The sequence below is a fragment of the Chelonoidis abingdonii genome, chromosome 1 (genome assembly GCF_003597395.2).
Source record: "Chelonoidis abingdonii isolate Lonesome George chromosome 1, CheloAbing_2.0, whole genome shotgun sequence".
Classification (NCBI taxonomy): Eukaryota; Metazoa; Chordata; order Testudines; family Testudinidae; genus Chelonoidis; species Chelonoidis abingdonii.
This window is the reverse complement of record NC_133769.1, coordinates 137488806-137512020: the sequence shown is the minus strand read 5'-3', so window position 1 is coordinate 137512020 and position 23215 is coordinate 137488806. Positions and strand designations below refer to the sequence as shown.

Genomic DNA, 23215 nt, shown 5'->3' with positions numbered 1-23215 from the left:
GGAACTGTGGGATAGCTACAGTCATCAGTCGCCCCTCCCTCCGTGAGCGTCCATTTGATTCTTTGGCTTTCTGGTACGCTTGTCTCAGCTCCTGAAGTTTCACGCAACACTGTTTTGAGTCCCTGTTGTGGCCTCTGTCCATCATGGCCTTGGAGATTTTTTCAAATGTTTTGGCATTTCATCTATTGAAACGGAGTTCTGATAGAACAGATTCATCTCCCCATACAGAGATCAGATTCAGTATCTCCTATACGGTCCATGCTGGAGCTCTTTTTTGATTCTGGGACTGCATGGTCACCTGTGCTGATGAGCTCTCCACGCTGGGGAAACAGGAAATGAAATTCAAAAGTTCCGGGGCTTTTCCTGTCTACCTGACCAGTGCATTTGAGTTCAGATTGCTGTCCAGAGCAGTCACAATGGTGCACTGTGGGATACCGCCCGGAGGCCAATGCGGTCGATTTGCGGCCACATTAACCCTAATCTGATATGGTAATACCGATTTCAGTGCTACTCCCCTCGTTGGGGAGGAGTTCAGAAACCGGTTTTAAGAGCCCTTTATATTCATATAAAGGGCCTCGTTGTGTGGGCGGGTGCACGGTTAAATCGGTTTAACGCTACTAAAATTGGTTTAAACGCATAGTGTAGACCAGGCCAGTGATGGAAGATACGGAAATATGGATCACCCTGGTTAGGCTGTTGTCTGACACAAAAGGGTGCAAGTTCCTGATCCATCAAAGATGAAAGACCGCTTCTGCCTTGGTGGAAATTGGCAAGTCTGGAACCGATGCAGACTTCACTACACCCACAAAGTTTGTGGCACTTTGATAGTCTGTAGTCTGATGTCTTCAGACTTTTGTATAGATCATTAAAACAGTCACCTTTTCTACCAGCATCGCTTCTACCTTTGTGGAAAGCTTGTGCATTTGCAGAGAAGCTATGCCTCAGCTATGCCTGTCTCTGATACCCCATAAACATCAATTTTGGTAATATGCCATTGATCAAGTGTCTATAATGTCCATATCAGCAGTTGGATGCCGTGGTGGCAAACAACTTAGATATATTAAAGACAGCTAAACCAAGAAATGTCATAATGTCTACTTGCTGTCAACTGTTAAATTAAAGAAACCTGGGGGAACATCTAAAAATTGTATTTGTGTCCTTTCCTATTCCCCCATGGGGGAGCTGTGTGAACTAGCCAGTGTTGGCATACCACATATTATGAGAATTCTCCTCTTTGAGGCCTTATTTAAAAAAAAATACGTTTGTAGTTAAATTTCTAAAATGTAATATAACTGTGTAGAATCAATAGCCTGTCAAAGAATAATGAAATGCATTTATATATGCTGCCATTCAGGCTTCACAGTGTCATGGTACAGTGCTTAGTATTGCATGTGGGGTCAAAAAGTACAAGGCTCTAGTAATTTTTATTTTTTTCTTCTGGGGCAGCTTAGAAAAAAGCAAACTTTAAATGAAGGAGAGTGTAACGGGGTGGGACTCATCCTTGCAGCACCTCCTGCTAGTCATCTCAGGGAATTAGCATTTCTAGACTCTGGAGCGCCCTCTGCCATGCTACTGCCGCTGACCCCCATGTCCCCCCCACTTTTTGGAAGTGCCCTTGTCTATCCCTCTATCCCTACCTTGCCTCAGTCATGGGCTACTGCCAGTCACCATCTAGCTCCCACTCACTGGGGTAGACTGCAGTGTAAAAGCCACTCATCATAGGCAAGGGGGGGTTGGACCTTCTGCCTCTGCCACTGCAGTACCTAACTGGCCTTCCACTAGGCCACACCTGGGCAGTTTCCAGGCTGGAGCACCTCAGCTCCATTGGCCTTCTCCCAGCCCTGCTCCACTCCAGGGACCTTCTCTCAGCTCTCTGCAGCCAGGTCCCTCCCTCTCAAAGTTAGAGAGAATATCTGCCAGCTCCTGGCTCACTAGCCTTTTATAAGGCCAGCTGTGGCCTGATTGGGGTGTGGCTTCAGCTGTGGCTGTTTCCTCAATCAGCTGAGGCTTGCTGCTTTCCTAGCAGCATCCCTCTCACAGTCTCAGACCTCTCCCAGGGCTGATTTCAAGCCCTTCCAGGCACAAGTGGAGTGACCACCCCGCTACAGAGAGATTAGATTTTCTAAAGGCAAATGCAGAACCTGTCTTTGAGGAGTAATAGGGATTGCAGAACATCATGGTGGAGAAACCTATTTTGAGGTTCCTGCCTTTTAATGTGGCACAAGAGAGCATAACTCTAATGGGATGATAAAAAGAAGGAAAAAATGGCTGAATTTAAAAAAAATATACCCTAGTGGTAAGACCTATTAGACTGTGGATTTGGACAGGTCACTAGAAAGTAAACTTGAAGGACAATCTTGCAGTATCTGATGGATAGACCAGATGATTCCTTTCCTTCTCTGGCTACTTAGATTCAGTGATAGGATTTCAATACAGTAGTTGCTATAAGCAATGGCTAAGAGTGTGTGTAGGAGAGAAGTAAAGAGATCATGATGAAAACAAACCAAAACAAACTAATGAGAAATATTTTAATTTGAATTATTTATTTAAAATTATTCATACATTTCTTCAGCATAGGGTTGCCAACTTTCTAATCACACAAAACCAAACACTCTTGCACCTCCCCTTCTCCGAGGCCCCACCCTGCTCACTCCATCGCTCGCACATTTGCACCGAGCTGGGGAGGGTCCCTTTTTGACACCTGGCAACCCTCCTTGAGTTGCAAAAGTGCCCAATTCAAAATTCATGTTCTAGTTGGTTATTTAAGTTGCATAGTATTGTCTCTACTCACTGATTGGATGATTTATGTAACTAAAAACATGCAAAAAAGTGAGAATTGTGACTTTTACAGTTGAATGTTCTGTTCAGGTTTTGCTTTTGGAAAATATAGGGGTTAAAAGTTTACTTTTTGGAAGTGTTCATGCTAGTAAAGTTTTGGTACTGAATGTTCTCAGAAAGCAAACATTAGAGAGTCACAAATAAGTAAAAATGTAATGTGCTTAAGAGTATGAACAAATACTTGTACAATTTATTTAACTATTTGGTATATTGATATACTATACATTTAAATACAGAGTAGTATACAGTATTGAAATTTTTGGGTCCACACACACAAGGTACCGAATAGCTTTAATTCCCAGGCACATCTCTGGGAAGAGAAGTTGCTCAGCATCCTGAAGGATGATCACGTACCTGTTGTTGTGGGTTTTTTAAATTACAGTATATAAATGCATCCTGAAGGTTGTGTGCAGATTGAAAAATAGTTTGTACAGATATTTAAGTTTTTGATTCATTTCACATTTTTCTTTCAGGGGAATCCGGTTTCTCCAGATACTTCGCATGCTTCATGTAGATCGGCAGGGTGGCACTTGGAGACTCTTAGGATCAGTTGTTTTCATACATCGTCAGGTACTGGATATTTTAAAGTTCCTAACACATGGCCTATGAAGCTTATTCAGCTCATGGACTTCAAATCATGATCTGGTTTAAAATGAACAATGATTGTTGCAAGACAGAATGAATCATTTTCAAAGACAATCACGTTTCTTCTTCCTTTTGAAACAGGAACACAATTAGGCTGAATGTTTCTTTCAATTTGGTGGCTAGTGGGCACCAGCAGTGGTATTTTCTGGACATTAGCATTATAGCTGCGAATAATGGTTCTCTGAAGTTTGATGGAACTATTCAAGCATAATTTATTAAACACAGTTACATGGTTTGTCTTGCATATAAAAATGCTGTCAGCTGTATTTGCAGGAAATGTCTTCTAATCCAGGTTATTTTGGCAAAAAAACAAAAAGCAGTGGAAACATTTTAAGTAAACATATCAACCATTTTAACCATTCCTTTTTATTTAGCTACTTAAATACTGGGGTTTCTAATTTGTGCTATAAATAAAAATATTAACTCTAGTATTATAACATGCAGGAAACACTATTTTATCTAAGGATATAGGCTGTGAAATAGAGGTACATATTTCTATAAATAGCAGCCTGTTTTTGTTAAAACTTTTACATTTTACCATTACCTCTCCTGTTCAGAAGTACTTAAGCTTAAGTAATCATTTTTCGCATAGACTTTTGTACAGACTTTGGCAAATGAATGATTGAAGGGCCCTTCTTTAAGGGTCACTTTTGAACAATTTTTGGTGAAAACGGGTGCTTGAGGTTAACCATATCAACATAATATTATTGTCATCCTTTCTTACTCATCCTGTCATATTATAATGGCTTGTTCCACACTATAGATTTCTTCAACTTTATAGCCAGTTATTTCTCCTCCTGTGACAGTCCTTCCTTCACACTCCTTCATATAAATCTGTTCTCCAATTAGTGTAAACAACTATGAACTTCTGTCACAGGTGCCACCTGCATTTACTTCAGCAGATCATTGTTATGTTACAGATGACTGGGAGCTGCTTAAAACAAAACACTGAAAATCTATCTTATAGTTATTCTTGTGCTATTAACATTTCTGCTGTACCGTGGGTAACTTCGGCTCCAACAGGCAGAACTCCATTGAAAAACACTGAATTCCTGTTTTAAAAAAAAATCCCAAAACAAACAGCAAAAATCCCTCAACACAAATCCACTTCATTCCTATATGACAGGAGTAATTTTAATGGCCCATGTCAGTGTAAACTTCATTGTTTATCTCTACACTGCATGGCTATCCATATAATACTGGACTAGACTCCTAAAGTATTTTCTTCACATTCATGAGGCTTACTGTGCGGGTTTTGTGGGGGCAAATAAAAAATACCATGGAGAAGATAAGCCTGTGAACCAAATGAATTTGAAGTTCTATTACTCCAGAGAAGTGATTATAATGATCTATAAACAATCTTCATATCTGCGTGCTTGACCAAGGAGATCATCCACTGACACATGAGCAGTTCAAAATCAAAAATATTCTTTATTGACGTTGGATAAGTGTAGTTGAAACTGCAGTGAACAGAAGGGAAAACCGAACTTTTATTCCCCTCCAGTCTGCAATAGAACTTTGCGTTTTAAAGAAAAAAGAGTCTGTTTCCTTTTCTTTGCAGACAGCGTACAAAGCAGACTTTTATTTGTTTTTGTTGTTGATGAATTTGGTACTTTTTCAATATAAAGTAAGATCCTAAATCCCTGAAAAGTGCAAAAAAGTACATTATTTGGGTCCCATGGAAAATAGATTTGCTTGGATCTGTCTGTGCCCAGAAAAGCTTACTAAAGATTGAACTATGTGTGTCTTAGTTTTACATATAGCTGTATTAGCTCACTGAAACCCGATTTGGCCAGGGCACTCAGCTATTTTCAGCAGGTTGAGCTTATACTAGTTTCTTGCCAAAGACAACAGAACATGAGTCAATATCACATATGATGATGGAAAAACTTGGAGAAAATCATGCAGCTCACTGAAAAACTATTGAGTTAACTTATCAATCTCCAGTTTGAGTCTCTAATCTGAGGTTCACTTATCCCTCATCTTGGTTTGTGAGCTGCCATAATGTTTCTAATAGAAGGTTAATGGATGATTCTGATTATTATTATTATTTGGGATAATTTGTCATAATTAAAAACGTGTCCAGGTTTAAAATAGCATATTGACTTAAGTCCCTCAATATGGATCTATCATGTTACCCTATATGCAATTGTGATTTTGGCTTTCTTTGCACACCACCCCCAACTAAAAATGTTTAAGTCATAACTGCAAAGTATAGAATGTTGGATTTCTGTGGGGGAGAAAAGGAAAAGAAATTTTGTTTGTGACCCGATGAATAGCATCTCAGTATGTTATCTGTCCTAATCAAAAGCACGAGAGTAAGCTTTGCTGTGTGGTAAGTGCAAGGACTGCAAGACCTGTACTCTTGAGTTGTGTATCTGGCTCTTCTTTTGACTTTCTTATATTGGGCAAGTTATTTAACTTCTGTCTGTTACTTCAGCTATAAAATAAAGATCATAATCTGAGCCTTCATTTCTGCAAAACATTCAGGGAACTTCAGATGTTAGCTGCTATATTATTGCAAGCCATCAAATCCTGTTTCTTTATATGTACTTTAGTTCACTTTCGTTGAAATCTTTATATCCTGTCTTCATAGGTGGCCAGTTATATGGGCCCATGGTGCCTGTTCGCCACCAATATTCAGGAATGTGGTGGTGCCCGACTCCACCAATGTTTGGGCTTATAGTTTCAGAGCCATCCCATCCAGGGGGATGTGGGGTCCAGGATGGCCTGGAAGGTTAGCGGGGGCCCTGGCATCAGCAGCAGCAAGTGACTCAGCCTCAGCCCACCTCACCCCTCTACTCCCTGTCTTGCATCTTCCCGCCCCTGCTCTGCCCCAACCCTGACTCTTACTGCCCCTTCCCCTAAGCCTGCCCCTCCCCTCTTTTGAGATTCCACCCCCTCCCGCAAGCGATGCTGGGAGCCAGCAGAGCAGAGCAGGGTGGGCTAGGGCTGGGTTCCCCCGTGCCGCTGGCACCAGACCCCCTGATAACCCTACAGGCTGCCCAGGACCCCATGTGCCCCTGAAGCGTGGGGCCCCCCAAAGCCTGGGGTCCAGAGTGCTTGCCCTGGTCCATCTTATGTATGGGATGGCTCTGCTTGGACCTGTTCTGGGCACCACCAAAAATTATACAAACCTGGCGCTCATCCCTCTTTTACACACATCTTCTTAGTATAGGGCTGCTGGAACAATTATTTTTTAATATTTATGTATACACACTTGCTATTGCAATATTTGGTTTTGAACATGTATGCATGTATTCAGAGTGGCCAGTAGAGATGATCAGAGGCAGTAATGTTTGCATCCAGACTGAGTTTTGACAAGGGTTCAGGCTTTGATGAATAGGGCTACGGTTTAGAGATGCTGATGCTGAAATATCCTCAGAAGTTCTGGTGACATTTCTGTCACAGTGAGAGCCTGAGATCTTGCCCAACTCCACTAAAAATCATATTGGTCTGCCTGATTTTTAAAGCCAATACTTCACATAGAAAATCTCTCCAATTATTGTGTGGTCTCTGACCTCCATTCTAAGGCAAAATCAGTGAGAAAGTAGTAGATTCTGTGTTCCAGTGACTTGTGATATCTACCAATAGCTTGGATGTCTTGTAGTTGGGCTTTGGTTTGAAGCAAGACCCAGACAGCTTTAGTGGCACTAGTACGGTATCTCCATTCAGTGGGAAGTGATATCATCTCCTGGGGGTGGAAGCATAGGAACTTCACGCTTAGTTGGTGTCTAGAACATCTGTCTCCATTGGCTTTCTTGACCTTTACAGCCTACTGAGTTCAGGCTTTCCAAGTATTAAATGGACACCCACAAATAGAGGCAGCTCAAGACTATCTGCTGCCCTAGGCAAAATGTCAGTGTGCCGTCCCTCTCTTTATAAGCCTAGAATAGCAGATTTTGACCCAGCTGTCAAATTTGTGTGACTGGAATTGCAACCTGGTGCACGGGATCACAGTGCCACTCAGATTTGGCCAGAACACCCCTCCATCATGATAGAGGGCTAGCTGGGCCAAATCTGCTGTCCTGGGAAGCTGCCTAGTTTGTCCATAGCTAGAGTAACCCATGCTTACAAACTAGACAATATTTTAGCATAATGAACGGATGATCGCTGCTGAAAGAGGAAGGACTTGGACAAGATAGCACAGAAAGCTGCCAAAACCAAGAGAACACCATGCGAGCTGCAAATATAGAAGGAACTCTTAGCAGAGTTCAAAGCAATAAGATCAGACATACCAAGTGCATTAACTGCTGTACAAAAAGAGGGAGCAGAGTTGGTGGAGGAGAGGGTTACCACAAGGGAACAGCGAACTAGTGAAGATTCAGCTTTAAATGCATCAGGCAACTAGAGCTGAGAAAAGGACCTACAGGTGAAACTGGATGCTACTAAAAACTGAAACTAGAGAGGGAACAATCAGAACTAATGGATTACTTGAAAATATATTGAGAAGGGACTCCGCTTTGTTTTGTGCAAAGGTTGCTTAAGTACACTGAATCTGGATTATCTCAGTGAAGTTTCAGTGGACAGGTATGTAGAGTCTTGACTCCTGATGCTACAAGTAACAGTTGTCTCAGGGAGCATCCCAAGGCTTCACCATTTCCACCAGAGAGATACTGTAATGAAAAAATGAAAGGAGCTGAAAGACATTACAGGGTAAGGTAATAAAACCCAGATATTCCAGGAACTCTTCTCCCTGACATTTAGCTTTGGATGCTAGTGTAAGATGTGACAGAAAAATGGTGGGAGAGAAACATCTATTTTAAATAGAGGCGTTCTTTGTTAGACTGGTGTTTTGTTTTTAAAAAAACATTCTTGCAATATTTGGGACACAAAATAAAGGAGAAGAATTCTCTGGAGTTCAGAATGGTGACTAGAAGAAAACAATAAAGAATTGGGGAAAGATACAGATGAGGCATGTAGTAATTGTTACCATTCAGTCTTCCTGCAGGTGTCAAAGCTTAAATAAAAAGTATTACAAAAGACAAAACAGGAATTAACCCTCAGTTTCTCAGGCAATACAAAGTAAATGTTTATAAAGTCTCAGATCCCTTTTAAAACATTAACTAAAAAAAGTTTTAGGTGGAAGGCAATTATGTGTATCCTTGGAAAATCCTCATGTGGGTGAATAAATAGTCTGAAAAATATATTTAGAGCTAAGCATTATATATGTGCTTGTGCGTAACTTAAATTAGTTTAATTTCCTTCAAGTTGGTTACTCCTAAGTGATTCGTGTATGTCTAGGTCTATAATGATATGACATTGCAGTTATAAACAGAGTATTCAAGGAAAGTTTTGAGTATTTTATAATGTAGATTTCATTAGATTACTAACGTATTTTAGCCATTGTCCCTTTTCCAAGATACAATTAATACCAAGATGATGATATAGTTGTAAATCCAAACTGTAGAACAAGTCAACTATTATGTTTATGTAGGAAGCTTGATCAATGCTGATGGTTATGTCAAAGATGCGGTTTAAAGGAGAAGTGCTTTAGCAACAGGTGCTGCACAGTTGATGAAATTATGGACTAATAAAAACATTACATTTGGTACCAAAGTGAAAATTTATCAAATTGTTCTGCTCTATGGTCTGGAAGCAGGTGCATTAAATGAAACAGACATCAGAAGGCTGGAGGCAGTAGTGGTGAGTTCTTTGGAAGATGGCAGATGTAAAGAGTCATGACTTAAGATAAATTAAGTTAGAAGGAGAGTAGGACAAGAAATCAGGGTACAGGACTGGCTGCAACAGAAAAAAGATTACAATGGTGGGGACACTGTAGAACATAGACATAACAGGATGTCAAAGAGACTAACAGAAATGCAACCAAGGTAAGTCAGGCCTAGACGCTAACTACAGAGTAAATGGTGGGACATAGTATGCAGGGACATGAATGGATGAACAGGCCATGCGCAGAAATGAATGGTGATGCTGTGCTCCCCATATCTGTTAATATGCTGGGGGATGTGAAGAAGAAACAAATTTACTGTAAATAAATCACATACTCTGAGAGTGTATGGTAGGATTTACCTTCAGTTTTAAAAGGCATATCATCAAAGTTGGCCAATGACATTGCAAAGTCTTATGTCTGTTTTTACCTGTCCAAATCTACTGTCAGGGACCATTTGGCCTTGAATGACTTGAAGCAAATAAAGCTATTCACTGATTCATCTATTTTTTATGAAAGCACATTTTGCATTCTAAACATGCTGATTGTGTCTTTTTAACATTGCCATTGCACAGCATTGCTGTGATAGTGCCTTTCAGAAAAATATGCTAGTATGTAAAATCAAGCAAAGTTATTGGTTTCAAACTGGAAAGTACATAACTTAAGCCTTACATACTATTTCCTTTCTTTTGTGATAGGAACTCATAACCACTCTGTACATTGGATTCTTGGGACTGATCTTCTCATCCTATTTTGTCTATCTTGCTGAGAAGGATGCAGTGGATGAAGATGGAAGAACAGGTTTCTCTAGCTATGCTGATGCCCTGTGGTGGGGTGTGGTAAGTCATCTGTACTAAAGTGTGTGCCTAGTCTTTGTCCACTCTCATGCAAGATAGACCATTGACTTTAATAGGGATTTTTTTTTTTCTGGAGTAAGGATTTGATTTTCAAAATCAGGCCTTCGATTTGTAAATGGCAATCTAAAAGGGAAATTTTACTTTTTTTTTTTTTTTAAAAGTAGACTTAATAGAACTAAAATATGTCAGTACTGAAGTATATTATGAAGGCAAAGTAGTGACTCCATGGTAAAGTTTGCATTGCATTTTGTACTTAAAGTAGGAATGAAATCCTTATTTTAAAGAGTGAGAAATTAATCTTGAAATTTTACTTGCTCTTTTGAGCCCAATTTAATTTTCAGTGATTTTTTCTGAAAAGAAACATTACTGTAAGAATGTGTCCTTCCAGGGTATTCCATTATTCAGATACCTCTAGCTATGCCACTGTACTGACAGCCCCCAAAACATGCGTGTGGATGTCAGTCATGTGTACTACAATGCAAACTGCGTATTTTAAAACATGGAATATAGGAAGTTGTGATAACATTAAATAGTTCCATTGAGAGTAGTTGACGGAGCCCTCCAGATCCATCAGCTGTTTTGGATGTCTGATAGTGCTTCCCAGATTCACCAGCAGGGCTCAGTCAGGAGTCATGGTGAGCTAGAGAAGAAGGTTTGGGGCTGGAGGTTATGGGAGTTGTATAGGAGTGTGAATACCGAGCTGGGTGGAGAAGGAAATACGTGGTTATGTGGGGAGTGAAGAGAGAGAAGAGGTACTGGTGAGGTGGTATTGGAACAGGTATTGGTGATGCTCCTTTAGCCATATTCATCACATTAGTGACATATCTCTGGGAAATGTCTTTCCTCTGCTCACCAGCAGTCTGAGTCTGGCCTGCTCTACACTGGGGGGTGATCGATCTAAGTTACACAACTTCAGCTATGTGAATAATGTAGCTGAAGCTGACGTACTGAAATCTACTCACCATGGTGTCTTCAGTGTGATGAGTCAACTGCTGCTGCTTCCCCATCGACTTTGCCTGCACCTCTTGCCGAGCTGGAGTACAGGAGTCAACGGGAGAGCGCTCGGGGATCAACACAGTAAATCGGCCAGTAGTGAAGACATACCCTGCGATACACCACCTGTGCTCCTGAGGCAGCTTTCCTCACTGGCAAATCTCATGTGGCTTATGACCTGGGAGTGTAGGTGTGACAAACCAGAGGAGGTTGACAAATCAGATCTGGTGATAGGGAGGGGAATGACATACCCAGAGGATATTATAATGAGGAGATATTATTGGGGGCAGACTTAGAGCCACTAGCTCCCAAATATTCACAGTACTCCCCCACTTGCCCATTCAGCCCTTACATATCCCTTAACTGCCTATTCTCCCTTCATCTCAAACCGCGGTGTAAAGCAAAATCTTAATTCCTACCTCATCCTACCCATTGACAAGTATACAGTGCATATATCTAACAGATGTTACATTTGCTGTATTTGTTGTAGTGCTAATAAGGGAATGTTGTGTATTTCATACTGTTTCTTCATATGTGCAAGGGAGTTCATAGCAGAGGTGTGCAGCATGTCTGTAAGACTACTGAATATGATGGGTGAGTGCTAAGGCATACCACAGAAGGTTCTCTCTTTCTTATGTGGGTGGGTTTTGCACTTACGAAACCTTTTGCTGGCTTTGATATGCGTGTGTGTGTGAGAGAGAGAAAATTTAGGCTGGCTTAATCCAAGACCAAAGGGATAAGCAGTTCAACTCTTTGTAAAGAAAAGATGGCAAACTTCCTTAAGTAACAAAGTAATATTTTACCTGCATCTAAATAATCCTTTAAATAAAGACTGGTAAGAGTTTGTGGGATGGGGGAAAAAAAGGGCCTTGAAAGTCCTAATACATAAACATTTATAATATTTATGTTAGAAGGGCGATGTATAAACCTTTACTTAAAATTATTTTTTTATATAAGTTTGGCTTACCCTTATTTTAAAGGCTCAGTTAAAAAATGTTGTAAATCTTTAATTCCAGTGATATGGTTATCATGTATTAAACTAATTTGTAGGGTACACAAAGCATCCAATAAATTGATCCAAAAAAATGAAAAAGCCTGACCAAAAAAAGCCCCACCCTGAAATGACCGGACAGAACTAAATAGTCTGGCAGGGAAACCATTGGCCCACAAAATCAATCATTTGTTAAACCCCTCTAAAGACATGCATGATAAAAAGTTTAGAAGGAACTTAAACCTTTGTGCATCTGGGCATAAAACAAGCTCTAAGCTTAGGAAGAAACTTTCCACAAGAACAGATTGTTGAAAAATATGAAATAAAAACCAAAAGAGTAAAAGCTAAACAAACCTGTGCCTTTTTAGACTTACATCACAAAAAGCTATGCCTATGCTGAGGAAACTTTAACAGTAATCAATTTCTACTTCTACCACCAGTTCAGTTGAATTAGTTTTCAAAACAGTGGGGACATGGCTGCTCAGCTAGTTTTTGCCACCATTTCAGCTAAATATGATGAAAAGTAAATGTAATCAAAATAGTATTAGAAGAGGGTCTAGCTGTGGGAATCTCAACATTAGGGCTCCCACCAGAGTTAGCATTAGTTGAGCTGATCTCCTGGGAAGCTTGTAAATTCCCCCAGTGGTCCAAAGAGGTTAGTGGCAACGTGTGTGTGTGTGTGTATCTCTCTCTCTTTAATAAATTGGGATGACTGTTCAACGTAATTGTTAAAGGATGTCGATCTGTGTTCTTGTGAATTTTATAGTATTTAGCTATGGTTTAATCAGGCTTCCTGTCACTGTGGTATATAAACACCTTCCGTGAGAAGTAAACACAAAAATATCTTTTTCTTTTAGCTGCTGGCAGGAACATGCTTAAAGAATTAAATCCAATTTTCTAATATGAGAAACTATTTTGGAATCTAAGGGCTAGATGCTTCAGGCCTGACACAGTAAAGGCTGCAGAATCAGGGCTTAAAACAGTTAAGATCTCTTCACATGAGCGTTTTTGCAAATATTCTTGATTATAAGTTAATAAAAGAAAACTGGGAGAATTTTCAACAGAAATGAATAAGTTCAAAATGTAGGCTAATTGGTGCTTGCTTTAAATGCTTTTCATTGTTTAAGATAGGAACATTTAGAATTCAACCTAATTTTAAAGTGTTTATGTATTGCACAAAGTGCTCAGGGATTTTTCTGTAAAATTCTACTTGAGTTGTGTAATGGGTAGATAAAATCAGCTTTGTCTTTATCTGTGTGAGGCACATGAAGGAAGAACATTGTTTAAATTGTTTAAGCTTTCCAGACATGTAGGCCTCTGCAGCATTAGTGAGTCACGGTGCAGGTGCAGCTCACAGCTGGGACTAGTGATACAGGGCAAAGTGAATCACTTAATTTTTTTCTTTTTGAACCTCCTGTAACACAAAAACACAGATGTGGAGTTATTAGAGAGTGAAATTTGATTTCACTTTTGCTTTTGAAAACTAATCCAAGATTTAAAAACACCTTGGTAGCAGCTTTTGAAAGTTTTTTGTGTATCTGCTAAAACCGCAGAGTCTATTATGTGTGATATTTTGCTTACTGTAGAAAGTGCAAGCTTGCTGAATTTGATACAAAGGTCCTAAAGGGCTTAAACATAAGGAAAAAGGAAAATAAAACAAAAATAAAAGGAATTTGGAACCAAATGTTAACCATATTCACACGCTCTAGCTGAGTGCAAGACTGTTTCATCTACTTTTGACAGGCATGGCAGATTTAATTGCAGAGTTCTACTGAAGACTTGTAGCTTCTTATGTGAACCATTTTCAGTACTATTACCTTGTTAACATATATGAAAAGACATTTCCTAAGGGATTATCAGTCCGGCAAAATTATTAATCCTGCTTGTTTTAAGTTATTTTTGAATCCTCTTCTGGGGCAGAAGTTGTTGACATCTCATTTCCATTCCTATTTCTTGAGACCCCACCTTAGTGTCTTTTGATGAGAACAGGGCTAATTTAGGTCTTGTAGAATTTGAGTCAAATAATTGATTTTTTACATCAGGATACTCTATTTGTAATACCAATTTTTGTGCTATTTCACCAAATCTCCAATATCAAGTGCCCATGTCCCAGCCAGAGCAATGTCCCTTTATTTTTATGTTTGGTCCTAAAGCCCTGATCTTGAAAGAGCTTTAAGCATGTGAATTGTCTTGTTGCTGTCAGTGAAACTACTCTTGAAACTATGCATGTGTATGTATTTGCTAAGGCTAAGTTAGCGAGAGCATGTGCAGAAGATATGAATGGACATGTGATGTAGTGAATCTGGTTTAGGCAACAGGCTTATTTTTTCAATAGCTAATTATTAAATATATGCTGAGTGGTTCACTAGCATCTACTAGAAATATGTTCAAAATAATTCTGGACAGGATTAAGAAAACTGGAGAATTTACATTATCTATAATCCATTCTGCATACTTACAAGTATTAACAAGATTAGCAAGAAAGAATCCTCTTAAAGTGGCAATGGAGAAACTTGCTGAGACGTGTCCAGACGCCTGCAGAAATCTGTCCACCAAATGTCTGCTGCAGGGATGGAAAAGCATCTCTTCCTTTTTCTGTGGTTATGGCTTTTCATGCTGTCTCCCACAGTAATGTTAGAGTAGGTCAGCCTTATGGCAGTTAGTTTTTAATTTCTGAGTGCTGGAGAACTGAGAGACACAAGGAGCCTTTCATAGGAAAATGAAGGGGAGAAGAGAAAGCAAGACATTAAAGGATTATCTGGGTGCACTGAAAAGCTGAATGGTCGTTAAGGAATTATTGCTTTAATTTCCTCCGCTCCCCAGATCTGATCATTTTGAAAGTTAACGTGGTGTTGCTGATTGTCATTATTATTTCTTTGTTTTGGGGTAGTAAGCAATAGCCCTAATCATTATTAGGGCCCCATTATGCTAGGGGCTGTACTGACTCATGGAAGATGTGGTCCTTGCTGAGGTGAGCATACAGCAAGGGAAAATAAAGATGCTAAAATATTGAGTTTGCTAAACAGCTGGCATTTTGTTCGGAATGAGGAGCCAAAAGTCTATGGAGTAAATGTGAGTCTAGTTTTCAGGCCTGAAAGTCTTAGTTCAATAGTATTTTTGACCCTTTTTTAAAAAATCCTCCTATCTAGCTCATTACAGTGCTTCCCTGAGAGACTGCTCTGAAGCAGCGGTTCCCAAACATGTTCCGCCACTTGTGCAGGGAAAGCCCCTGGTGGGCCGGGCCGGTTGGTTTACCTGCCACGTCCACATGTTCGGCTGATCGCGGCTCCCAGTGGCTGCGGTTCGCTGCTCTAGGCCAATGGGGGCTGCTAGAAGTAGTGCGGGCCGAGGGACATACTGGTTGCCACTTCCAGCAGTTCCCATTGACCTGAAGATGCAGCAGGTAAACAAACTGGACCGGCCCACCAGGGGCTTTCCCTACACAAGCAGCGGAACAAGTCTGGGAACCACTGCTCTAAAGGAAGCATAATCTCTCCAACTGTTTATAGGTGCTTCAGGAAAACCTTAAAAACTATAGATTAATGATTAAGTGCTTTGAGATTCTGATGAACAGCACTTTATAAGAAATATGCATTATTATTATTATTTGTAGTATCTAACTGGATACAACAACTGCAGATAGCCATGACTGTGCCCTAAATGGTCGTATTCTCACTATAGCTGTTAAAAAAATGTTTACCAAAATGAAATTTTAGTGAAATATGTTGTTTTGTTGAAGCCAAAAGGTTTTGCGGAGATGTATTTGTTTCCATGAAATTTTTGGTAGGAAGGTTTTTTCAGTCGGACTGAGCACAGAGAGCAAAGACTGACTCTGTAGCTCAGTGGAAGAGTCAGGTTCAAGCCCCTGCTCTGCCTGTTTTGGTGTGATACGGGATGAAAAATTCTGCTCTGATTTGGAGCAGAGGAGGGAGTGGAGCCTGGTTCTTCCATGTCCCAGGCCAACACGCTAACCATGAGGCTAAACAGACTCTTTCTCTTCTTTTCAGAATTTTGTTTTTTAAAAGATTTTATCCAAGGAGAAACAAAAACAAATTCTGAAATCGTGGAAGTTGCCACAAAATGGAATTGTCATCCTCTGGTCAACCCTCATTCCCATAGCCTCCTTTGTTCCCATTGTGAATGGTTAGGTGAATGTGAATTCATCAATCTATTTTGGTCATGTTTCTGATATTATTGGTGGCAAAATGGAAGGAGTGGAGGATAGGTTTGGGGCTATGTCCTGAAACCTAATAACTCTTTATAGATGTAGCTGTTAAAATTATTTGTATCAGACAGAATGAAAAATACTCTGTAGTCAATGGCTAGAGCTTTTAATTTTGAGAAGAAGTAAACCATCTTTGCAATGTTGAAACAGGGCAGTGGGCAGGGCCAATTATGGCAATATGATGAAAGATTCAGCATGTATACAACCTGGGTCTGCAGATTCCCTGGGAAGTGGCTGCCTCCACACCACCACCTAACACCCCTGACAGTGGAAACGCTTACCACACCATGAGTCTCAGGGGCCCAAACATGAGTGTGCTGCCCAGGGACAGCCAAACTGATCAGACATTCCTGATGGGTGCAGACACACTGTTTGAGCCTTGGGAGGAAGTTTGTCTCTACAACTACGCAGAATCCTAGCTAGCTGCTGTTACAGACTCTGCTTTTTCTCGCTGTTCCTGACCTGAGCTTTACTTCCTGGCTCTGATATCCAGTTCTTGACTTGGCTTTGTCTCTTGATTCTGGCTTCCAGTTCCTGACCCCTGGCTTTTACGTCCCAGCACTGACTCCTGACTCTGGCCCCTGGTTCCCAACCCTGGATCAACTCACAACTCCACTTCCTAGTGTCTGACTGGCTCTAGCCACTCGGCTGCCTGTCCAAAACCCAGCCCTGACGTATGGTGTTTTAGGCATGCCTTGATATGAGTGCTGTGTCCCTCCCCTCCTGGCCCTGCATCCCACTCTGAGTGGTGGCAGCAAGGGCCTCCTCTCCCAGACAGGCCAGATGCAACAGGATGGGTGCCCTTGTACTTATATTCTGTCTGCTGGTGTATCTATTTGGAAGGGTGTGCTGAAATTATTGTATTCCTCGCTTCCTGGTACAAGTCCTGTGCTGGTGTTGATGGAGCCCCCCAGTGCAGTGCCCCAAAGAGATGAATGGGGTTACTCACCCTCTCCAGGCTATTCAGATTGAGATTCTAACATAAGCAAATGATTTCAGGAGCTGGAGCTTTAGGCCTATAGTGTTTATGCCAAATGAATTGTCATACATTGTGCTGCTTTCACATCACTTTCTGAAATAACTTTATAACTTTACAGTGAATATTTTCTTTGTTTATGGTGCAGGTAACGGTCACAACAATTGGTTATGGAGACAAAGTACCACAGACATGGATTGGGAAGACAATAGCCTCCTGTTTCTCAGTGTTTGCTATATCTTTCTTTGCTCTTCCAGCGGTGAGTGGGAATTCAAAGTAGTTATTTAATCCTATGTGTAAATAATACAAATACTTGTTAATTGATGCCATTGTTAAGAATTTTTTTTTTATTTTGTCTCAGAATATACCAATTAGTTTATTGCACCTTTTAGCTTGTAATATTCATCATGAAAGGAAGGATGATCCAATTTTTGTGGGCTTTAGCCTAGGACTTGGGAAACTCAGGTTCAGTTTCCTGCTCTGCCATAGACTTCCTGTGTGACCTGGAGCAAGTCACTTTTCTGTGCCTCAGTTCCCACTCTGTAAAATGGGTGTAGTAATTGCTACCTCATGGGAGTGTCACAAGGATAAATACGTTAAAAATTGTCAGGCACTCAGATTAAGGTTGCTAACCCTTCAGGATTGTTTTGGAGTCTCCAGGAATTAAAGATTAATGTTTTAATTAAAGATTATGTCTTGTGCTGGAAACTCCAGGAATACATCCAACCAAAATTGTCAATTCTAGCTCAGATAATGTGGTGATGATGGTCATTTACATTCCGTAGATATTGGGAATGAAATATATAACAATACCTTGCTTTTCTATAGCCCTTTTCATCCATAGATCTCAAAGCCCTTTATAAAGGAGATAAGATTCATTATCCTCATGGGGATACTAAGGTACAGCTAGGTGAATTGACTTGCCCAGGACCAATCGGCAGGCCAGTGGCAAAACTGGGATAGAGCCCAGATCTCCTTAACTTCACGTCTTTTATGATTTAAAAAACTGAGAGATTGAGAGGAGACAACCTTGGCAACCTAGGAATCTCACTCAGGTCTGCTGCAAAGCACCATTGCTAGGCTTTTTTTTTTTCCTGGGCTCTCCAAATTGAATATGAATGAATGTAAGGACAAACTAACTAAAAAAAAAAAAAAAAAAGCTAGAAGACTTTTTTGCTGAAGTTTGAAAATAAAATCCTTAAAATGACTTAGCATTACACATAACATAGCAACAGGTAAAAGGATGTCAGGCAACAAGAATGGTGAGCAGCTTTCAGTCTGAAGCCTGAAGACACACGCTGTTTCTAGTCTGGATGGAAACTCAACTCAGCCCAATTCCATTGTGTTTACTAAAGGTTTGTTAATAGTTTGAGCAAAACTGGGCTACAGCTTTGTCAAAATCAGGTGATACTTGACTGTTCTGACTGAGTTTCAGTGCAGGTTTGTTCAAAGCAGAACTCAGAGGGTATGAACCCACATTACTTAAAACTAATGTAACCTCTGAGAAATTGAAACTGGTTACAGCTATAGCTCTGTAATTTATTGCCTAATATAGACCCATTATAAAAGAAATGTTGCACTCTATAAAATTGTATGTATGTTTCTTTGAGTTTTTCCACAGGTGACAAGTGAAAAGAGTTGTTTATTTGCGGGGGAAGGAAATAGTAAGCGTAAAATACATCTGGAGTTCAGTTGTTTTTCTCTCACCATCATGTGCCAATTGCTTTTAGAATGTAGTGAAAGTGGCTACAGCTACTGTGTTGAATAATGTTCCCCATAAATTCTAGCTGTGAATGTATGGTTGTTGTAAGTCTTTTTGGGGACAGAATATTACTTGATTTGTGTAAAAGAGTTAGTGAACTCATGTGATGCCCCGAATACCTCAAATACACTGTGTTTCATCACTGGATAAATACATTTTGTCCTCATGGAAATGTTAAGAGTTAAGATACTCCATGACTGTAATTAAGCTTAGGTGAAATTCTCTCATTAATATAAAAGGAGGAGTTGTTTTTTTATTTCATGCTTTAAATTTTGGTTTAAAAAAGTTTCACCAGAGACTTACCAGTATTTGGTTTATTTTTAGGGGATTCTGGGTTCTGGTTTTGCCTTGAAGGTACAACAGAAGCAACGTCAGAAGCATTTCAACAGGCAAATCCCAGCTGCAGCTTCTCTAATTCAGGTAAACGCTTGAATAATAAAACAGAGTAGATGGAAGAGTATAGTTTAGTGGACACAGGACTAGGAGTTATGACTTCTAGGGTCTAGTCCAACTCTGCTGCTGATTGGCTTTTAAACCCTAAATCATTTTGCCTCAGTTTACTGATCTGTGACATGAGGATAATTACCTGTCCCACAGGCTTGTTGTGAAGTTTAATGTTTTAAAGGGCTTTGAGATTCTCAGGTGAAAGACACTGGCCAGGTGCAGACACTTGTTGAATTAAAGAAGCAACTTTGTTATTTATTTTTAATTTTCATGTAATTATTATCTACCTTGTAGTATTCCCATTAGTACTGTGTATGTCTTAAATAATTGGGTCTGTATGTATGGATACATACACCCAACTTTGGAAAATGCTCCAATATTACATTTCATATAATGTAAAGAGACTGTCAACTGAGAACAAAATTACTAAAATGTGGCATAGTGCATAAAAAAGTAAGGCTGGAGCATTTCTTAATGTTCTAAGAGTATTTCTTCTTATGGGGCAGATTTTCATCTGTATGTGTAGTAGATTAGGCCACAATTTCTACTGATAATACTAAGAGCGGCATATTTAAAAACACCACGTGCTGAAGTGAACATATGACTCTTGGTGATGGTTACCTGTTAGCACAGTTACTCGTGGGAACGACTGCATTTTATTCGATATGTAGCTATACTGTGCAGCTACATATTCGATATGTAGCTTCACCTGTTCAATGAAAACCGACTGCAGCACATTTGTATAAATCAAAGAATACACTGTAGGTTTATTTTTGGCAGGGTGATAGTTACCTTTCCTTCAGAACACAATGCCCATTTGTTCACGGAAAGAATTGTTTGGTTTTTACTTTACAGACTCTGTGGCGGTGCTATGCAGCGGAGAAATCATACAGTTCTACAGCAACATGGAAGATCTATGTTACATCGCCTGCTCAAAGTACAAAAAAAACACCAGCGCCATCTAGCCCTAGTCTGAGAAAACAGGTTAAAAGGAACTTGTCGTACTTATTTTCATCTTGGTTTTAATTTAGTTGGGTTAACAACCAGAATATAAGTAAAAGAGGTATAGATGTTGCAGGGAATTTGTAGAAACATTTGGGTTGGAAGATACCTGTAATGGGATATGGAATCTTTCCTTACATTGTGTCAAGATCAACTTAATCGTCCTTAAGGCAAACTTGATGGACAGATATGTCTCTGTTTTGAATGTATCCATTGGTTTCTATGGGCCTGATTCTCCATTATCTTGTCCCTTATGTAGACATTTATAACTGTTCAACTAAGCATACATTGCTATCTTATATGAGCTGATAGCGTCTTATATCCATTTTACACTCAACTGAACGGTTATATATGACTGGAAAAGGGAAAGGCAGTGGAGCAGCAGGGCCTGTGCTCTCAATTTGGCTTGTAATAGCTAAATTAATTGGTTTAAAGTTCTTATCTCTATAGAGGACCTTTGAAAAGCGAGTTAGGCAAATATCCCAGTTTGGCTGAAATAAGGCTGAATTTCAGTGCATGCCTCTGTTGTTTCCAAGTGTATTTTATTATTTTCATTACAGGAGCAGATAGAGGTGCTGTGCAAATGCATAGTAAGAGACAGGCCCTGCCTTGAGGAGCATACAATCTGAACAGACAATTCAGACAGAAGTGGGCAGGAATAGCACAAGGCATGGCATTGCTCTGTGCCACAACAAGCTAATGGCAGGGCTAAGAAAAATAACTCTGGTCTTTTGACGCCCAGGCCAGTGCCTTTCCCTCTGGATCACACTGCCTCTTTTATTTTTCTATTTTTTTCTGCACTATTAGACCTGAATTTTCCTTGCTATAATTTAATCCCATAATTACAGATTCTGGCATTGTTCATTAATGGGTGAAACTCACCCTTGTGAAGAGGGCCAGCAAAGATGTCTCTGTACCACTTAAACCTATCCTGGCCCTTATGCTGAGGGTTAAAGTGGTTATTGACTTTGTACAGGCCCTTGGCAGGGGGTGAATTTGACCGTGATGAGAAGAGCTGGCTCTTCTCAGACACACACTGTCACTTCATGACAATCTTTAAAGCACAGACACAAGTATGTACACATCCTTACTAATTACATACACTGTTTCGGGAAGTGGTCAACTGACTGATTTGGGTTGTCAGCCAGGATACAGTATGTGTTACTTATCACCAGATCTTTGCCCAGCCATCAGCTTTCCGCTCAGTTATTGGTCACATCAGGAGCTGACACTACATACAAAGATGGAAAGGAAGACAGAAACAGCTATAGTCTTTTCTCAGTTCCCTTGCAAGCCAAATTGCCAGAAAATAGAAAGAGAGAGTTAGAGGTGCCTATCCAATATAAGCACTTGATATCACCAGGCGGACTCCCAGGTGTCCAGCCCATGATGTCTGTCTTCTCCCTTTAGGGGTCCTTTGGCTTTCGGGAAGCAATGTACTGAAGGAGACAGACTGTTTCATTTTTGCTGAGTGGTTCAATTTAGTGCCTCTTCTTAGAGTTGCTGGCATGGACCAACCAAATAGTGACCCATACTTTTACCAAATAATTGAAATGTGCAACGTAAATTAGACAGGGAACGAGACATCAGCTTTTGAGATCTTGCAACTGGGCCAGGAATTTTCTAGTCTCTTTTTGCCTTACAGCTTATCACACCAGCTTGTGTAAAGACAAGTTAGGCCATAGCTGTTGGTACAACCATTTTAAGACCTGCATTGAACTCCAGCTGTTTGCTCTGGTCAGCAGCTTTTCTCCATGAGTAACTTCCAGGGGCCAATCTGTGTCATATCTCTTGGCCAGTTTTGCAGTTATGCTTGTTCAAGTTGTAATTTCTCTATCAAATTCTCTTCTAGCTGCTGAAACATCCAGTTTAGAGGACTCATAATTTATAAAAAGTCACTCCAAAGTCTTTGATGTTGTTTAAACTCGTTTTAACAGTACATTACACAGTACAAAGTCACTTCAGTAACTGTTGTTTTCAAACTAGAACAAACTGTGTAAATTTTCCATTTCTGTTCTCCTTCTCCTTGTTTTAAAAACAATGGCGGGGCCTCTGTACATATGATTGAGCTGAGTCTATGCTTTATTAATCAGTTTTATTTCTGATTATTCCACTGTGGTCAAATGTTCTTATAAACACACTGTTTGGTGTCATTCCTTTTATTTATGGCCTCTTACACCTATGCTGAATTTCACTAACTTGATAGAATAAGCATGCTTAATTGCATACATTAACCTTGCTACTTCGCTTTAGCACTTAAACTAAAAGACATCAATAGGAGCACAACCCCTTTCTTTCCTAACAGAATTGCCCACAAGGTGAAGCCTGTTATTAAAGCTTACAATGTTTTGCCCAAGGCTTTATCTCTAATAATTGACTTCCATTTTTACACATTTTGAATTATAATATTAGATTCCATTTTACTACTGTGCCTGGCACATCATATAATATCAAAGTTTGATATTAATTTAATTTTTAATTAATTTACTTATTCACAGACAGGGAAAATGGGGAAATCTCTAGCTGCACCAGTATGCTCTGGGGAGAAAATACAGCAATTCTGAATTTTCTCAGACTGTTGAAGAAATCTAGCCATTAGATCTTGCATTTTTCTACTCTTAGCTCTCTGTTCTATCTTTCTGAAAGGCCTTGATGCCTGTGCAACTGTTAGATAGTCACAACACATAATTTTGGGGCCTTAGTTTTATGCTCAAATTTGGGGCATCTGATTTGAGAAAAATTAGAGTCCTTTTCAGAGAGTATTGACTGCCTGCTCACTAGAAGTTTGGTCTCTTTAAGGTGTTTTAAAGTTGG

General features: G+C 39.9%; 1 protein-coding gene across 1 annotated transcript in view; it reads left to right on the top strand.

The window, feature by feature from the left end:
• LOC116826925 (potassium voltage-gated channel subfamily KQT member 1-like) overlaps positions 1–23215 on the top strand; it is a 773346-nt gene that overhangs the window by 87690 nt on the left and 662441 nt on the right. Inside the window, exons 5-9 of the mRNA XM_075070630.1 lie at positions 3312–3408; positions 9850–9990; positions 17342–17452; positions 19280–19375; positions 20255–20383. Coding sequence (XP_074926731.1) covers positions 3312–3408; positions 9850–9990; positions 17342–17452; positions 19280–19375; positions 20255–20383 — 574 coding nt within the window. The remainder of the gene's footprint in view (positions 1–3311; positions 3409–9849; positions 9991–17341; positions 17453–19279; positions 19376–20254; positions 20384–23215) is intronic.